At 39.9% G+C, this 18802-nt stretch overlaps 1 protein-coding gene across 1 annotated transcript; it reads left to right on the top strand.

The window, feature by feature from the left end:
• Nucleotides 1-2597: 2597 nt before the first annotated feature.
• fetub (fetuin B) lies at nt 2598-10744 on the top strand. The gene is made up of 7 exons (XM_002937840.4): nt 2598-2827; nt 3550-3660; nt 4249-4336; nt 4846-5006; nt 7246-7359; nt 8668-8763; nt 10243-10744. The coding sequence occupies exons 1-7, from the start codon at nt 2633-2635 to the stop codon at nt 10663-10665; spliced, it is 1188 nt and encodes a 395-aa protein (XP_002937886.2). The 5' UTR covers nt 2598-2632; the 3' UTR covers nt 10666-10744.
• The last annotated feature ends 8058 nt before the right edge of the window (nt 10745-18802 follow it).

Here is an 18802-nt window from a genome sequence, read left to right as displayed (position 1 = left end):
AGAATCTCTTTAAAAACAACCTGACAGACAGTTAGAAGAATGAATAAAGCCAGCTGTTTGACAGCCCGTGACAATTTATTTTGTATTATCCAAAGCATCCATAGTAGATTTTCTAAGACGTTTGAATTGACTGTGATCTTTACATATGCTTGTCAAGGTTACACCTAAACTCTCACAACCTCAAAACTGATCTTAATCTTGCTGTGTCTTCCTGATGTTGCAATCCAAACATGTGTGGGCTTAACCTACTCATGTACCTGTTTGCTTGCTAATATTTATCAAGTGTTAAAGGTGATTTTGTAATAACAAAAGTTACCGGTTTGTTGCTTTGGGTAAAGCTAAAAGTATTAGTTGTTGTTTTATTAGGTTATTTTAGTTGATTTAATGATATAGAAACCTGAGCCCTGGGAGAGAAGGCCTACTTCTGGAACGATACACCATAATAGACTGATTTCTACAGCTCTTCTATTGTGCTCTCCTAGTGTATACCCTGTTGGCTAATATACTCCACCACTGCGCGTTTCCTCTCTTTATTGAGTAAAAAACAGTAAACAAAACTATTATTACAAGTGCGCACTCAGGTTCAGAACTAGGGTTTCTGCTGCTGGGTCTCCACTGGCTCATATGACTTCTCCGATGACCATCAAGCAAAGGTTGCAGCAAATTCGTTTTTGTGCCAGCTGAATTCTCTGCAAAGATGGCTTAAGGGGTACGCATCCTAATGCAGTGTGCAAAGGGCCAAAAAGGCCACAAATGTCCCTTCTTCTGCACTTAGCATACTGCATTTTGTTATTTACAATGCTGCAGGCCTCTCTGCTTTCCTTTTCCCATTATACAGCAGGCTGAGGTGTGAGAGACAAGCCTATAGGCTAGACTACCAGTCTAAATCTAGCAGCATCGTTTAAAGATTCTGATTACATATGATACACTAAGAAAGAAAGAATAATGACTAGTGATGAGCGAAATGTGTCGGCAGGCATAGATTCGTGAAAAAGGAAAAAAAGTTGCGCGTGCAGCAATTCTTTTGACACTGCAATCTTGGAAACTGAAAATTGTTATGAAACAGGTCCTTGAGTTTTGGACAGAGCAAAGTCAAATTTCACATGAATATGCAAGATACCAGGTTTTAGGGAGTTGCAAGCAATATTTCATCTAAAGTGTGCGCTCGTGTGTTCCCACACAAATTTTGAGGCCAGGGCATACAAACAAATTGTGGTGCGAAAAACACAAAATGTTGTATCTATTCTTGGCTGAGCACACCATTTTTAAAAATCTGCACACAACTTTAAAACGTATGCACAAAATAATTTTTTTGCGCACAAAGCTGAGAAGGAACTAGAGGGAACATTGGTTGCAAGGCTGAGCCTTGAGAAGTTTAACAAGGAAAGCAATTCAGACCTTTACCACTGGCAATATCACAAAAGGAAGAGTGCAGGTACACCAAGCAAACAACTGGTTCTGACTCATGACCAAGCATGGTTTTGTGGCTATTTAATGGGTATTTCTCTGAAGACTTATTGAGAGTATTTCCTATCATTAGGCACAGTACAATTTGATATTCACACACATCATTCAACCAGAAATGATGATTTTTCTTTTTGTCTGATTATTAATATAAATCATGGAGGTTACAGTTCATGAAACCTGCAATAAAAGCTTGTCACCTGAAGAACATTCTCAGTGAAAACAAATGAACTGCAAATTTCTATGTTATATGGAGAGTTTTCTGTGTATGTTTCCAAATAACATGCCATAGTACATAGAGTTTGATACTCATGGTTCATGGGACACATTTACTACTTTATTATATGTATTTTGGTGTTTGGTGAATTTTTTTTTTGTTTGGCAAGAGTAACAATAATAGCTTTCCATGATAGAGCATTAGCAATTGTGGAGCTGATTTCTTAAACAATAAAAAGAATATTCTGTTGTGTCTCTACTTAAATAAGGCACTGCTCGAGGAAAAAAAAGTCACCCACATTTTGTCTGCATTTTTACTCGAATAACTCGAATATTAATAAACAAGGCCCTATGAGTGCAGCAAGATGAATAAGGTGCTAAAACGTAAGTAAAACAAAAGCTATTCTGAAAAAGCCGTAAGTGTGTTATGATGCCGTGATGTGCAATGTGGAGAAATATTCAAGAAAACACACTAAAACTCTACTCCCAAGTTATTCACTATTAATTAGGACACCCAATGTCACTGTTTCACCACAAGGTGCCAATTTAAATGCAATTTTCTGTGGCACAGAAGATCATCAGCACCCAGATAAGTACTAATGAAGTAGAACTGATATTGCACATTATTACTACTACTTATCTTAGTGCTTGTGACCTCCTGTACCCACTGAAAATTGTATTGTAATTGACACTCTGCCCAGATAATTTTTCCCATTAAATTTTTATAAGTATAGAACTTTATATCAGCTCTTGCAGATTAGCATAGCTGACATTGCTTCTGAATTAGCTTTCGGACTTTACCATTCATTGTGTACCTTCGTAATCATTTACTTTGTGTCTGATGACATTAACCAAGTGTTAAAGGTGATGTTGGCTTAAAGGGGGGGTTTCCAGTGGTGCAACTGTATTTAAGTGATCTAAGCAGAACATCTTTTGCAGAGACTGCTACAAAATGAGGATGATACTTCCAGCATTTTTGTTAGTGTGCACTCAGGTGCTCAGTGCTAGAGCATCAGGTGGTGTAGCCTGCAATGACTCTGGAGTAGAGGCAGCGGCAGATCTATCCCTGCGTCAACTTAATGCTATCCGAAGAAAAGGCTTTGTGTTCGCACTCCACCGCATTACCGACGCACATGAGGAGTTCAATGTAAGCATGATATCCCCTCACCTCAAGATTTAGGGAACTGCAGTATGAAAAGAGCTATTTGTTTATTTGTAGTTTGTCTTTAGCAATCACGTCTTAGGAAAAGTCTAGCAAATATGTTTATACGTATAGAAATGTTACAATTCACAACTACTCATTTGTATTTTTGTTAGATGACTAGTTTCCCTTATTATGTATCAGAAACCAACCGGGATAGTGATAAACATCTGGGAACCAAATCTTCTTTCTAATTAAATCATACTAGAAATATACACGAGGCACAATGTATTGGTCGACCAAATACTCATAATAGTGTAAGACTCAGGAAGAAGGATTTATTTCTCTTGTCTGTGTCATGGGTGGGGCCAGTTTGTCATGCAATGCAGTTTTATATTATCATTGAGCTGGCATGGCCATTATTCTATTAGTATTACACCAAACTCATTGCTATAAAACATGCAAAGAGCTCACTTGTGTAGAGCATTGCTTGTATAGTCTGGGAAGTTACTAAGGAGTCGTCTTGTTTCGAAGCAATGAGGAGTGTACTTAATATAAAGCCGATGAAAGGTTTCATTTCTGGAAAATTTTCTGGAAAATTTTCCGGAAAATGTAGATATTTATCATGTTCAGGATTGTGAAACAACTAGGATTTGTGGTGCAGAGTTGTCATGTGCCAGGATTCTCCTCTAGTCAATTACTTGCTTTTTGTACCCATTGTTCTGTAGATAGAGAATGGTACCATATATCAGCTGACTCTGGATGTGTTGGAGACAGAATGCCATGTCTTGAGCAAGCAATTGTGGAGAGACTGCGAACCCAAAAAACTAAACGAAGCTGTAAGTAAAAAGGGTGGTCTTCTGGGCAAGCATAATCTAATTTCTGTGGTCTCAATACAGGATGCCAAGCCATAAAATAGCTTTAAAAGTTAAACAATAGGGAGTGCATGTTGTCAACATGAGGCCTGTTAGTTAGGGATATGATGATATATATGGTGGGTAATGATTACAGAACTATAGGGAACCAAGGAGATAATAATGCTAAGTCTTGTTTTACAAAACCAAAATAAATCTTTGCTAGTAAAGTAACCTAGAGAACTCAAAAAGACATATGGTTTTACAATAGCTATTGCAATAGGCCAGTGAAAGCTACGTTTTGATTGGCCATGTTTGTAAGTAAGGTCCATTGCTGCTAGTGCACAAAAAAAAACAATGTTTGCCACTATTCAATAACAGTCCTCTGGCAGAAAGTGTCAATTTCTCAATGTGGCAAAAATGTGCTATTACAGATAATATTCTTTTAACTTGCTCATCAATGGTTTTAGCTCAGATAGCACTACTGTAGATCTATTCTGAGAAACGAGTTCTTTTTTTAGAGATCACACAACCCCTTGAAGTTTCTTTATCATTTTCTTCATGTTGTTCCAGGCCTCTGGAAAGTGCAAAGTAGAATTTCACATAAATAAACCGAAGAGAATTGCCCACCTACACAGCTATAACTGCGCAATCCGACCAGGTAAGAATATGAAAGAACATTACCAAAGTCAATTTACACAGCCATTGATTAAGCTGCAATCACATTCTTCCTAATTATTTGTATAGGATTTTAGAGATTTAAAAAGTAACCTTTGTTTGCAACTGTTGCTCAATATGCTCCCAAACCATTTATAGATGTGATCAGAAAGCTGTGGTGTTTCCCTCTTGCGGAAACCCTTTTTTATCCTTTAAAATATGTATCCTCTCACCTTCAAAGTTCCTACAATTATTGCACTTTTGCATTTATCAATTTAATTTATTGGCCTAATAATGAACAGTGATCATGTCAGTCTGGGGCAGGTGTTTTTAGCATTTATGTAGACTACGTGAGTACAATGTAGAGGTGGCATGCATTTCCCATTTATTTAAAAGAATGCAGAAACATGATTGGCCACAAAGAAAAGTGAAAAAGCATTACGGGTGAAGACACATGGAGCTACTAGTAGCATTTAGAAACCCATTGTAATTATTTGCATTTTAACATTCCAGGGGCTGAAAGGCTTTTAGGGTGTGCAGGATGCCCTGCGCCCGCACCATTAGACGATGTCAGATTTCTGGAAGTTGCAAAACTGAGCCTTAAAAAGTATAACAATGAGAACAATTTCAACAGCTACTTTAGTATTGCAAATATAACAAGAGGAAGAATACAGGTATGTTAACCAAAACTATACTATTGTAACACACTTTCACACACTTGTTTTTAATACATTTATTGTTTATTTAATACATTTAGTTTTGTTTTTTGCTGTTATTTGACTTTACATTTCAGACATAAAAGAGGTCATTTATTTTAAGAAAGGCAGTGTGCAAAGTACAACAATCAAATCAATGTGCTCCTTTATTTTTGAAGCTTGCTCACTGCCTTCCTTTGATGCTGAATTGCTGTTGTGCATTTAGCAGCACTGTATTTATGAGTGGCAGGGTGGCTCATGAGTGGCTTCACGTAAAGGTGGCCATACACGCACCGATATTATCGTACGAAACCTCGTTTCGTATGATAATCGGTGCGTGTATGGCATGTCGGCGAGTCGACCGATATCGCAGGAAGCTGCTGATATCAGACGACTCGCCGATCGGACCAGTTTGAAAATTTTGATCGGGCGCCATAGAAGGCGCCTGACCAAAATTCTCCCTTCAGAGCTGAATCGGCAGAAGGAGGTAGAAATCCTATTGTTTCTACCTCCTTACCTGCCGATTCAGCCCTGAATGGTGTGTGGCGGATCTTACGATGTTTCGTGCGACCAATGGTCGTACGAAACATCGTCAGATCGCCACGTGTATGGCCACCTTTACTCATCCCTTAATCATTCAGACGTGTGAGTAAGTGAGCGGCAGAGGACACAGGACACAACAGGTGTCTGGCGCAAGATACACGGTGCAGCCATTCCTCTGTGCAGATCTGCTCCATGAGTTAGCACTAAGGGGCATGTTCCTGCACCCCTGCCTGGAGGAATAGTAAATGACCCCTATAGTATGTTAACTATCACCACGAGCTGATTGTAGCTGCCAATATCGGTCCCTTGGACCAATTCGGCAGCTTATCGGTCCGTGTAGGGGCAGGAACGAGGGGCCCCTGGCCTGAAATTGCCCAAATATTGATCGGACAAGTTAAAAGATTTAGTCGGATCGGGGACTGCATTGGCTCATTGATGCGGTCTCCAAACCGACTGTGCCCATTGCTGCCGCTATAATTCGATCGTTTGGCCCCAGGGCCAAACATTTGCCTAATATCACCCACCCCGTAGGTGCGGATATTGGGAGAAGATCCGCTCGATTGGCAATCTTAACGTGTATGGCCACCTTTACTTTGTGAGTCTTTCCAAGTGACTGGATCTAGTCATTCCAATACCTCTTATTAGCTTCAAATCTGTCATAGTAAAAATCAATGTATAAATCATGTATATTGTGTGGGCTCATTTGACTTATTTTCAGTCATCTGAAGTGTAGAGGTAGCCTTACACTTAGGGGTGCTTCTGCATTTGCAGGTAATCCTGAGAGCAGAGATACTCGTGGCACTTCATTTTGTCACCAGTAAGAAGGGATCCTTGCTGTTTTAATCATCACAGAGAACACTGGAGTCAAAAGGCTTATTGTGCCACAGCATAGGCATGCCTTGTTTTCAAGGTCAGGGACTGCAAAGCCACATTGTTACTACTGCAGCTGATATACTAAGGCCAATGCCTTTTGGACAGCTACATTTTCAGGAATTTATTGGTCACAATGTCACATAGGGGAAACTATTAGTCATCAACAGACCCAGAAGGGATCAAGACTGAAAACATAGATGTACAGTACAGGTATAGGATATTTTACCCAGAAACCTATTACCAGAAAGCTCTGAATTATGGGAAGGCCATCTTCCTAGACTCCATTTAAATCAAACAATTCAAATTTTATAACATTATTTCCTTTTTCCCTGTAATAATAAAACAGTGCCTTGTAATTGATCCCAACTAAGAATGAACTGATCGTTACTGAAGGCAAACAATCCAAGTGGGTTTAATTAATGTTTAAATAATGTTTTAGAAGCCTTAAGGTACAGAAAGCCAAATTACAGAAAGATCCCTTATCTAAAAAACCCTAGGTCTGGAGCATTCTGGATAACAGGTCCCATACCCGTACTGCCTTTTGGGCAAGTGTGTACAGTAACCTCCTCTCCAACATCCCTTAAACAAATGACAGAAAATGCCCTTTTCTCTTTATTTGGAAAACCTTTTAAAACAGATAAATTATGTTAGATGTTATTATAGCATCCTTTTAACGGATTATACATGTATTATTATGTGAATTGACATATACAGGTATTTAAATACATATACAAAGTCTTCTTCAACCAACATTTTGTTTATTTTATTTTTTCTGGTCGTTTGTCTGTGAATTCATATAAAGGTGGTTGCGGGCAAAGCCTACCATGTGGAATTTACAATTCATGAATCATCCTGCAACAAGACTACATCACCTGAAAAACTTGATCAGTGTGAACTCTTGGACAGTGAAGATGCTGTAAGTGTTTTAATAACTGCAGTACTTTAGCAGATATGAGACCGCTGAATGCTAAAAAAGATACAATGTTCCTGAAACTTAATTAAATAAGTAGCTTTTAGCCCAGAATTCTTAAAAGTCAACACCTGCACTTAGATACAATTGTAACTAATAAGTTAAACAGGTCTCCTGTGGGAACTGAGACTTGCAGCTTAAAGGGCAATTTAAAAAGCAATTGTATGTAGTTTATAAATTAAGCTTTTCAAGCCATTTGAACTTCAAAAGAGAATCTTCCATGTAAACCCCTAACCTGAACACCACATCTCTATTCCAGGCTTGCATTGCACCTGATCCAACTGGTGTTTTGATCCAAAAATAAACCTGTGAAAGCACAGGGCTACTCACTCCCCTAAACTGTATGACCTGTGGGGTTATTTCCTAAGTGCAGGGCATGATGCAAAGTACAAAAAAATAAGTGCTAACAGCAATGTTCCTGTGGACATTTGCACCCTGCTCCACACTAGGCAAAGGTCAAAATGGGGCACAAAGGCTTTTACTTCTCCTGTGAATACAGCATTACCTGCATTTGGCAACACTGTATTCATGAGAGGTGGGCTTCATGTAGTTGTCCTGGATGAAAGTTCCATGCATTGTTATCTGGGGTTTAAGTAAATGAGCCCTTAAGTGCAGACCTAAATTTACAAACTAAATTATCGCTGAACTACATACAAACTTAAACAGACATTTTGCAAAGGCTACTTTTCTCATCAAGGTGGCCAAAGAGAAAAGGAAAAATATGGATGACAGCTTGGTCATAACAAATATCTGTCCCAGTCACACCAATGGACACCTTCATCCACTTGAAAACCTGCTTACTTTCCAGTAACACCTCAGTTTAGAGCTATCCTGCAAAAATCAGGATCATTTTAATGTAAAGGGTTTGTTATAATACACAACAGGAGGTATACAATACTGGCAAACCCATGGGTGGTTACAAAGTTTTCTGGGTACAAAATGAAAAATGAAATTGATCTAATTCTGAAAAGGTCAATTGTGCAACCCTTAGCACTCTTCACTTGCCTATGGGAAAATTATAAAGGAGCCCCGGGATGTTTTCATTTATTAATCTCAGGTACATGGCTATTTTCTAAGCTTCCCATTGTTGTCCAATAGTAACAATTAATCAGACTTATGTACCCTAGCTCTGTAGTATGAATAATTGAATAATTTTTTGCATTGTTGTTGCATTGTTACTACAGAGTAGATTTTTTAACAGTTTAGTTGAAGTCTGAGTCTGTCCGGTTTACAAGAGTGAATGTTCTCCCCCAGGTTACAGGTTATTGCAAGAGCTTTGCTGTAGCACACTGGAGTACACCCGATGAGAAGAAGGTGGAGCGTGTGTCCTGTAATGTATTTAGCCCTGAGGTATGAAAAAAAGTGATATTATCTAAATACAATCTGTTTTTTTAAAATAATAAAAGTTTGCCAGGTTTTAGGTTCTTTAAAAAAGAACACCCGTAAAAACTCCCAAGATAAACAGGGATGCATTGTTGCTTCAAGATGACTTTTATCTTAGAAAAGTAGCAATTAAATGAGAGTGACTCTTTGCTTATTTGAGTTAATGATTCATATGAAGTTGGTGTAACCCCACTTTTAGATCTTTTCCCTAAACTTAAGTTGGCCATACACGTTAAGATCTGCTTGCTTGGCGTGGTCGCCAAACAAGCGGATCTTCTCCCGATATCCCCACCTACGGGTGGGCGATATCGGGGAAAATGTAGACAAAATTAGATTGTTTGGCCCTGGGGCCAAACGATCGAATTATAATGGTGGCAATGGGACAGTCGGTTTCGGGGACCACATCAACGACCAATGTGGTCCCCGATCCGACTAAATCTTTTAACTTGCCCAATCGATATCTGCCCAATTTCAGGCCAGATATTGGTCGGGCATGCCCCTCGTTCCTGCCCCTGCACTGGCTGATAAGCTGCCGAATCGGTCCAAGGGATCGATATCAGCAGCTACAATCGGCCCATGTATGGCCACCTTTAGTTTCTCTACAGCAGCCCAAAGGAGACTGGGTAGAAGACATTATTATGATAGGACATATAAGCCATTGCTTTGTTACAGGAAGCAGTAGGCATAACCCAAACCAATCCTGAATATGAGTTACAATTACATTTTTATAGTTATGGTGAATTTTGTTAAAAATAAAAAAATATGGCAATACATCTAGTTTAGCAGTTTTCTTAGCAAAACTGTCCATAGTGTTAGTAATCCAGCTGCACAATGTTGATATTAGTATCCTAAATAATATGCTGCCATTTTCAGAAATAAAGATGCTAATCTGTAAAGTGCTGTGTCAAATGTATCGGTGCTATGTAAATAACATAATAAATACATTTATAAGCACATCTGGACTGCTAATACCAATATTATTGTATTACAAACACTAAGGATATTTTTGCATTCAGCTTTTCTAGATAATTTAAGATGGGTCTGTTGTTTTACATATTCATATTACATATATCATTATTATATTATATATTATTATGTACATTAGTACTGTCTTAAGGCCAAAGCCACAAAGGCAAGTAAGTTGCCCAGAATTGACATATATGAAGTTCTAGACTAACAGGGCAGCTGTCTAGTCCAGTCTATGGCCAGTGCAAAAGGAGTATGCAATTCAGCATTCCAAATCATGGCACTACAATGAAAAGGTTTGTGCCCCCAAGTGATGCAGTGCTGCTGCTCAGTTATTTGTGTTCATGGTAAGGAGTTCTGTGTAAATTCCTTAATTATTAAGTTTCCATGAAGATAAGAAAACTATAAACTAAAGAAAACATGTACATATATCTAATTGTATGAAAAATATGAATACTGCTAAGTGATTTATATTTTTAGAACGCTGATGCTGAACCCCATGTGCATGATGGCGGCAACCATGAACACGGTCACGGGCATGGGAAGGGTCACCATGGAAAGAAAGAGGACAGACATGGAAAGAAGCATGGGCATTCTAAGAGTAAACATGGCAACAAACATGATGACAAGCATAAGCATGGGCAGAAGAGCAGTGAAAGCCATGAAGAACATTCACGCAATCATACACGCTCACACCATCATAATCACAGGCCAAGGTTTGGCAGACCCGATTCAAGTTCTCACACACCAGTTGGAAACATTACATATTTAACAAGTGAGGATGCATCACCTTTCCCTGAAAATCCATCCAAATCTGAACACTGCCCTGGAGAAGTAAAGCAGTTTTCTCCTTCTCCAGTATCTGATGCTCCATCAGTACAGCCCGCCCCTATTCCTAAATAAAGAGAAATGTTTGTAGGAACATGTATTACACATTCCTTCAAGTTGTTCAAAGTAAAAATAAATGACATATTAAAACAAATATAGTCCTTGTTTCCTCATATAAGAATTGCCTCAGGTTATTGCAGTATTGTCAAAGTACAATTATTTCACCTGCAAGGAAGCCACTGGACTGCCTGAACACACCAAATATTTACCATACATGCTCTGGTACTATTCTCAGGGAGCTGAGCTGAGTGGCAGGGCATTGGTTATACAGGACCAGGAACTGTTTTGATCCAATGATTTTTTTCAGGTGATAATAACAGGCCATGAGCTTTTCACTAATCCTAGCACTGCAACCAGTGGGAAGTGACCTTGAAAGATCTCTGGCATTTTTTCACCACTACTCTAAAGGTGGCCATACACAGGCCAATAAAAGCTGCCAACAATTTGAGTTGCCAGTTTATCAGCCCATGTATGGAGCCCTCAGATGGGCCTACCCAACTAATATCTGGGTGAAAATCAGCCAGATTTAAAAAATCCAGTTGGCAAGAGGAGCACATCTGTGCATTAATGTGGCCCTCATCCCAACAGCATGTATCCCATCAATGTGATCCAATATTGTCCACTTCAAGATGGGCATATTGGGGAGAGATCCGAAACCTTGCCAAACAAGCAGACCTTTCTGTGTATGGGCATCTTAAGGCTAGTTGCCCACAGGGATATTGTTTAAGTGTTTTGCTGTTGCATGATTTACAGCCTGGTGGATGGGTGTCCATTCTATTGCCTAAAAGGTTATCATCTTGGCCCTTCCAGAGCAATCATAGGTCAGGTGATTATCACTTAAAATTTCCCTTAAATATTTAAGGGTACAGCCCAAAATACAGCATTTACAAAAGGAAAAAATAGTTGGAGAGCCACTGGAATACCTGGTAAAGAGGGTATGATTTTAGTGCTGTTTGATTTTGAGCCCCCACAAGTATACTCATTGGTTAAAGGAACAGTAACACCAAAACTGGAGTGTTTTCCCCAGAAACTTATATAAACAAAGCTGCTGTGTAGCCATGGGGGCAGCCATTCAAAGGAGAAAAGGCACAGGCACATAGCAGATAACAGATAAAACACTATTGTATTCTAGAGAGGTTAACTGTTATCTGCTATGTAACCTGTGCCTTTTCTCCATTTTTCAGCTTGAATGGCTGCCCCCATGGCCACACACCAGCTTATTTGTATAAACTATATTAGCGTTACTGTAGCAAAAACACAACTTTTACCGGTCCGGTCAACAGTACATTATATTTCAATTGATTTAAAAAAACTTTCATTTTTGGTGTTACTGTTCCTTTAAGGTAATTGACTTCAGCTGCAAAGTAGGACAGAAAAACAATAGGAAGGCAGTACCTAATAAAAAATGTACTACAGATAAATGTTTGCCTAGCAAATAAAAAGGTAAATATGTGGTGTCCTGGCTTATTGTATTGGTTAAAGTCTTGCCTAAAAAAGGGTTTGTAAGTCACAGCTGTGAACAGATTTGCACATGGAGAATGGTCTATGAATATGTAGCTTGAGTTGTCTTTTGATATGGAAAGTTTTCAAACCCAGCATGGTTTCCTTTGTTTGTTAGTCTATGAAGATTTTCATTCATCCAGGTCATGGTATATCTAGTATAAATAAATTTAAAGCAACTGGACTTGTTTGTTTGTTAGGTGTTAGTAAACGATCCCTTTAATTCCGACACAGTTGTTTGTGGAATAGTACACAATATGCAAAACAATGCATTTTCTTGCTAATATCTTCACCGTGTGTCTGCACATAGGTCGATTCCATGCCTGTCAGTGCAGAGACATGGCTGAACAGATGGGAGCGCACTTACACTAGAAAGATACAACTGTGCATTTGGGAAGTTAATGGGATCAATCTCCCTATATAGCTGGAAATGTGGGATTACTGCCGCTGTGCTGGGCCTGCTCAAGGGAAAGGTGACTGAGCCAGCAGCCTTACACTGAAGGCAAACCAGAAAAAGTATATTATCCTAGGTTTGCCATTAAAGGAGAAGGAAAGGTGAAATGTTGGGCACTCCCCAGTGATTGTATTCACTTACCTTATACCCCAGGCTGGTGCTCTAGTTAGCCAAAAAACCGCACCAGCCCGGGGTACATGTAGGCAAGCAATCCTCTTCCGTCTTCTTTCTTTGCTCTGGCTGTGCATGTGCAGTAGACTGAAATGCCAAGTCGGCTTTTTCACTCTACTGCACATGCATGGGCCCCCGGGATCGCAGAGAAACAAGAAGGAAGGAAGGAAAAGAATCACTGACCTGCTTACAGGAGCACCAGGGGTATCAGGTAAGTGATTACAATTACTGGGGGGTGCATAATATTTGGCAACCCCCAATAATTTTAACTTCCTTTCTCCTTTAAAGGAGTTATGGCGCCCCCTGCTTTGCACGGAGCTGTATTTCCTGTATATACCTGTGCCTGTGTGTGTGCTTGCTTGTTTGATTATACAGAAACAGAGCACAAAAAAGTTATTTTTTTATTCCCGGTTTAGGGCAAAGGAACACAAAGCATATTGTCACATGCGTGAAATTATGGCCAGACAACAAAGTCCCCAGAAACACTGTTCCATTGAATAGTATTGTAACGGCTGTATCCCTGCTACTCCATTTGTGTTGTTGAGAGACCATGCAAATGCACCAGAAGGAACAGCAATTACAATGGCTTACAAATGGTATTTCCGCCAATTGTTTGCCTACTCACAACCATGATTTCATGCAGGAGATAAAACGCCTTAAAGAATAATAAGTATTTTATTTGGAATTCCTCTAAAATTAAACGCTCCCCAGAATAACGTACCTTTCTCCCTGCATGTAGATTTATTTTGTTTCTCTATACAAGAAGCTAATCTGCAGCTCTTTTACTGACTTCCTCATACCTCCCAACATTTGAAAAATAAAAAGAGGGACAAAAAGATTTAGCGCGCGTAGTGCGGCAAATTTTTTGCCACACCCACTTTTGTAGCCACGCCCTAATTGCCAAACCCCATTTTTTCCCCAAAAATATTCCTTTTATATAGTTAAAATGGTGGGATCAGACGCAAAATGTGTTATACCTTCATACTGTACTAGCTAAGGAAAAACTATGTACCAGTTTTACCCCCCCCACAGTGCCCCCAATTGACCCCATATCAGTGCCCCCAATTGCCCCACAGACAGTAGCCCCCATACACAGTGCCCCCATATAAAGTGCCCACAATTGCCCCTATAGAAAGTAGCCCCCATACACAGTGCCCCCAATTGCCCCCGTTGACAGTACCCCCCATACACAGTGCCCCCATACACAGTGCCCCCATAGACAGAGCCCCCAATTGCCCCCATTGACAGTAGCCCCCAAAGACAGAGCCCCCAATTGCCCCTGTTGACAGTAGCCCCCATACACAGTGCCCCCATAGACAGAGCCCCCAATTGCCCCCATTGACAGTAGCCCCCATACACAGAGCCCCCAATTGCCCCCGTTGACAGTAGCCCCCATACACAGTTCCCCCAATTTCCCCCGTTGACAGTAGCCCCCATACACAGAGCCCCCAATTGCCCCCATTGACAGTAGCCCCCATACACAGAGCCCCCAATTGCCCCCGTTGACAGTAGCCCCCATACACAGAGCCCCCAATTGCCCCGTTGACAGTAGCCCCTTTACACAGAGTCCCTAATTGCCCCCCGTTGACAGTAGCCCCCGTTGACAATAGCCCCCGTTGACTGACCACCACCGCCGCCGCTCCGGCTCTGCTTCTTCTGAGGCGGCGACAGGCCCTTTTATAAGGTTGCGCCCGGTGCGTACGTGTGACGTCAGGCGCAACCTTATAAAAGGGCCTGTCGCAGCCAAAAACGAAGCAGAGCCGCACAAGAACGAGTCAGCGCATCCCGCTGTCCCGGAAATGCGGGACATTCCTTAAACTATCCGGGACAGTGGGATGCGCTATTAAATCCGGGACAGTCCCGCAAAAAGCGGGACGGTTGGGGGGTATGCTTCCTTGTCTAGCATGAAGCTCTGCCTCCTTTTGCTTTCTGTACACTCCTTCTCTCTCTGACTATGATGACCTCAAAGAAGTGCCTACTGCATACAGTATGCTCACTGCCTCTGCCCCAGTTAAAATCAATCAGGCATGCACAGTAGTATCAGGTAGCTGAGGAGTGTGTAACTGGAAGAATTCGTAGAGGAAAGACCTCTCCTAAACCTCCCACTGAGGAGAACAGTCACTGGGAGTGAAACAGGACTGGACCAAGTGGAGGAGTGGCAGGAGTGCCAAGCCAGGCGTTTACAGCAAAATTGTGAGGCAGAAGAATGGTCAGACAGGCAGATGGTCGGTTCAGGCGGCACAGGTTCTGAGTCAAGGGTCAAGCCGGGTCAGAAAGTCGAGGATATCAAAGCAAGGCTAGGGTAATGATCACAAGGCTTTTAGTGTCTTCACTAAGCCTTGTGATCACTTCGCAGTGATTCTAGGCCTTTGGCGTCCTTTTAAGTGCAATGCACATAAGTCGGCATCAATTTGTGCGTGGGCATGCGCCGAACGAGCGGACGCGTGCGGCAGCATTAGATCGCACGCATGTGCATTTGCAGGCGCGCTCGCGACAATTCGATGCGCGTGTGCATTTGCGTGACAGTTCTGACGCGCCATGTTGAGCCAGGGCAGGAACGACACAAGGAGTGTGCCCAGGTACCTTATAAGTAGGCACCTCTTTGAGGTCATTACAGTGAGAGAGAGGAGTACTCAAAAAGCAAAAAGGGGTGGAGCTTCATCCTAGACAAGGAAGACGTTAGAGCTGTAGTTGAACTGGCTGTAATAGAGTAGGGAAATAAATCTGGGTGCAGGGGAAAAAGGTATGTTATTCCGGGTCTGTACAGAGTAATTATAGAGATTAAAAAATGTTTATTTATATTAAGGAAATGTGAATAGAAAGTAAGCATTCATTGGGGCCGATTCACTAAAGCCCGGAAAAACAAGTGATATTTATAGCATGTGTTAAAAATATTATCACTTCTTATATTTTGAGAATAACTATCGATTCACTAAAAGGACACTTGTCTGAATTAAAAAAGCGATGTTATTGTCGTTATTTATCTGGCGATGACATATTTTTAAGCGTTATTTTAAAACATGCAATATATTTATGCGTTATTTCGTAGCACGCGATATTAGCGCACGCTATTACGCACATAACCGTTACTTTCTCAAAACTACCGTTCTGAAAATGACCATTTCCCTGAAATCTGGAAGATGCATCACTCTAGGACGATCACGTACATGAAAAAAATCCGACTGCAAACTCCATCTTGTCACCACAGATAATCACCAGCTGCAACTTTGTTTAGTAACGCCTACTCCTGGGAGGTGTTAAGTTTCACAGTAATTATCACCACATTTTATGCTTTTAATGCTTCATATGTGTTTTGTGAATTATGCGTTAGTATTATTTCTATTCGATAATGACCTCAATGCGATGGAAATAACGCTTTGCGATAATCAGGATTTTTGCGCATGCGATATGAGTAGTAACGCATGCAAAATGACTTTGATGAATCTGTACTTAATTATCAAACGCTTTTTAACGCATAAAACTATGCGTTAACGACCTTTAGTGAATCGGCCCCATTCACTCTTATAGTAACACAGGTTAGTAAGCATTGTCAGTGGAACTCAAACTTGAAGTTCAGTGCACAGTATTACTGGGGTATGCAGGGGGGAGATTTGGTGGGTGGCAGAAAATCCCTGGAATGAAAAAGGAGCTCCTTGGTAGTAGAGATGTCCATGAAACTGTACGTGGGTAAGACATTTCCACATACCCAAGGCATAAGTAGTGGTTATTACTAAAAAGTAATAGTACCATAGCAATCAATCATTGAAAAGACTGCTGAATTATAAGATCGTAGAGCACATTGTATGTTCTGCCTGCATGGGCTTCCTCTGGGTACTCCAGTTTCCTCCCACACTCCAAATACATACTGGCACACTAATTGGCTTCTGATAATAATTGGCCCTACTGTGTGAGGATGTAATAAGGACCTTAGATCATAATATGCAGTAGGGACTGAGGAGAATGGTGTATAATCTCTGTAATGTGCTGTGGAATATGTCAATGCTATATAAATAATAATATATAAATATAATATATGTTGTCTCTGGAAATTATAATGCTCTATCCCATTATCCACTCTCCGTGAAATTGCCACAGACTTTATACTTGCTGTGCCTCATTTAAAAAATCCATGCATGTGTAACATACTTTCAGTCTGTCGTCACTTATCCATATTTTTTATAAATGCTGCTTTTTAGCATTGCTGTGCCCAGTCTCCAATTTATTCTATTTTATTGCTCACTAAACTGTTACTATACCTGAATAATAATTGCACATATGAACTTTTCTTCAGGTGGGTATATGAACAAGGCTTTTTAAGTAAGAATGTACAGTATTAATGGGTGTATGCATTGCGGAAAACAGGATTCTCTATTGTATTGTATACTTAGTCACTTTGGAAGGTGGTATGGGATGGATATAAGCCATGGATCCTGTTGCAAAGATCCTAAATAACCTGCCATGAATGATCTTCCATATAACCAAATGCTAGAATTCATTCTTCCCCTTTTTGTTCTGTATAGACCCACGGTTCGAGTGAGCTGAGCTGCTGTTCTTCATTATGTTAATGTATTACTTTGCAAGTTTTTATGTAATATAGTGTTTTACAGAGGGATTAAGCAACAGAAAAAAATGAGACATGCTCAAATTGGTATATAATATCATTAACACAGTATATTTAATAGCCACTAGCTGAGCTAAGTTACTGTCCATGAACTCTTCTCCTCCTCTTAAGGTACATATTTACACAGTATAACAACAACCAACCAATGTTCCCTCTAATTCCTTTTTGGATATGTGCACAAAAAAAATATTTTGTGTGCATATTTTAAACTTGTGTGGACATTTTTAAAAACTATGTGCTCAGGTCAGAATAAATACAACATTTTTTGTTCTCACACAGAATTCTTTGTGCGCACCTCAAAATTTGTGTGGATGCGCATCACAGCTGAAATGGAACATTGCAAGCGACTCTCACATAGCCATTCACATCACAGGACGTGGCTATCTATCCACAGTTGCAAGATCAGATATAAAATGATCAGACCTGATAAAATCTCATTGGCTTATTGAAGCAAAACAGTAGGAAAGCTTAATAGTGGGGGAGATCACAATACCTCAGCTGACAGCGAAAGAAAAAAACAATGAAAAAAAGGAACAGCTGGAAATATATAAGGTAAAGGGAATGAAAGGCAAAATTAAACACATAAGCTGCTGACATAATTACAAAGAAAAACAAAACAGGAATTGATTAATAAATAAAAAGTAGAAAAAGTAGAAAGAAAATATAAACATTTTCTTAGCAAGTTCTATCCTTCAAACCTTATTACAAATGGTTGCTGTGCACAAATGTGCATGTACTAACCTTTATAGCCCATACATCTCCAACATTCACACCACCTCTGCTCTGGCTTCTAATTTGCCAGTTTATTATGCTGTATTCCATACTGCATCACTCTTCATTTGCTGCCTTATCCTCTCGGTAAACTAAATGAACATAAAACATGCATACCATAGGTCAGTAGCTTTTATTAGAAGAAAAATGTTGTACAGGTATAGGACCCATTATCCAGAATCCTCGGGACCAAGGGTATTCCGGATAAGGGGTCTTTCCGTAATTTGGATCTCCATACCTTAAGTCTACTAAAAGATCAATAAAACATGAAATAAACCAAATAGGATTGTTTTGCATCCAATAAGGATTATTTATATCTTATTTGGGAACAATTACAAGGTACTGTTTTATTACTACAGAGAAAAAGGAAATCAGTTTTAAAATTCTGTATTATTTGATTAAAATGGAGTCTATGGGAGACAGGCTTTCTGGATAACGGGTTTCCGGATAAGGGATCCTATACCTGTACAGGTATAGGATCTGTTATCCAGAAACTCATTATCCAGAAAGCTCCAATTTACAGGAAGGCCATCTCCCATAGGCTCCATTTTAATCAAATAATTACAATTTTTAAAAAGAATTTCCTTTTTTCTATTATAAGAAAACAGTTAATTGTAATTAATCCTAACTCTGAT

Source organism: Xenopus tropicalis, chromosome 5, assembly GCF_000004195.4.
Source record: "Xenopus tropicalis strain Nigerian chromosome 5, UCB_Xtro_10.0, whole genome shotgun sequence".
Taxonomy (NCBI): domain Eukaryota; kingdom Metazoa; phylum Chordata; class Amphibia; order Anura; family Pipidae; genus Xenopus; species Xenopus tropicalis.
The sequence above is the reverse complement of the archived record's forward strand: the minus strand, read 5'-3'. Positions and strand labels throughout refer to the sequence as shown.

Coding starts and splice junctions, on each gene's coding strand:
- fetub (XM_002937840.4), top strand. CDS start 2,633: ATGAGGATGATACTTCCAGCATTTTTGTTAGTGTGCACTCAGGTGCTC. Junction 5,007..7,245: donor TAACAAGAGGAAGAATACAG/GTATGTTAACCA, acceptor ATTCATATAAAG/GTGGTTGCGGGCAAAGCCTA. Junction 8,764..10,242: donor GTAATGTATTTAGCCCTGAG/GTATGAAAAAAA, acceptor TTATATTTTTAG/AACGCTGATGCTGAACCCCA.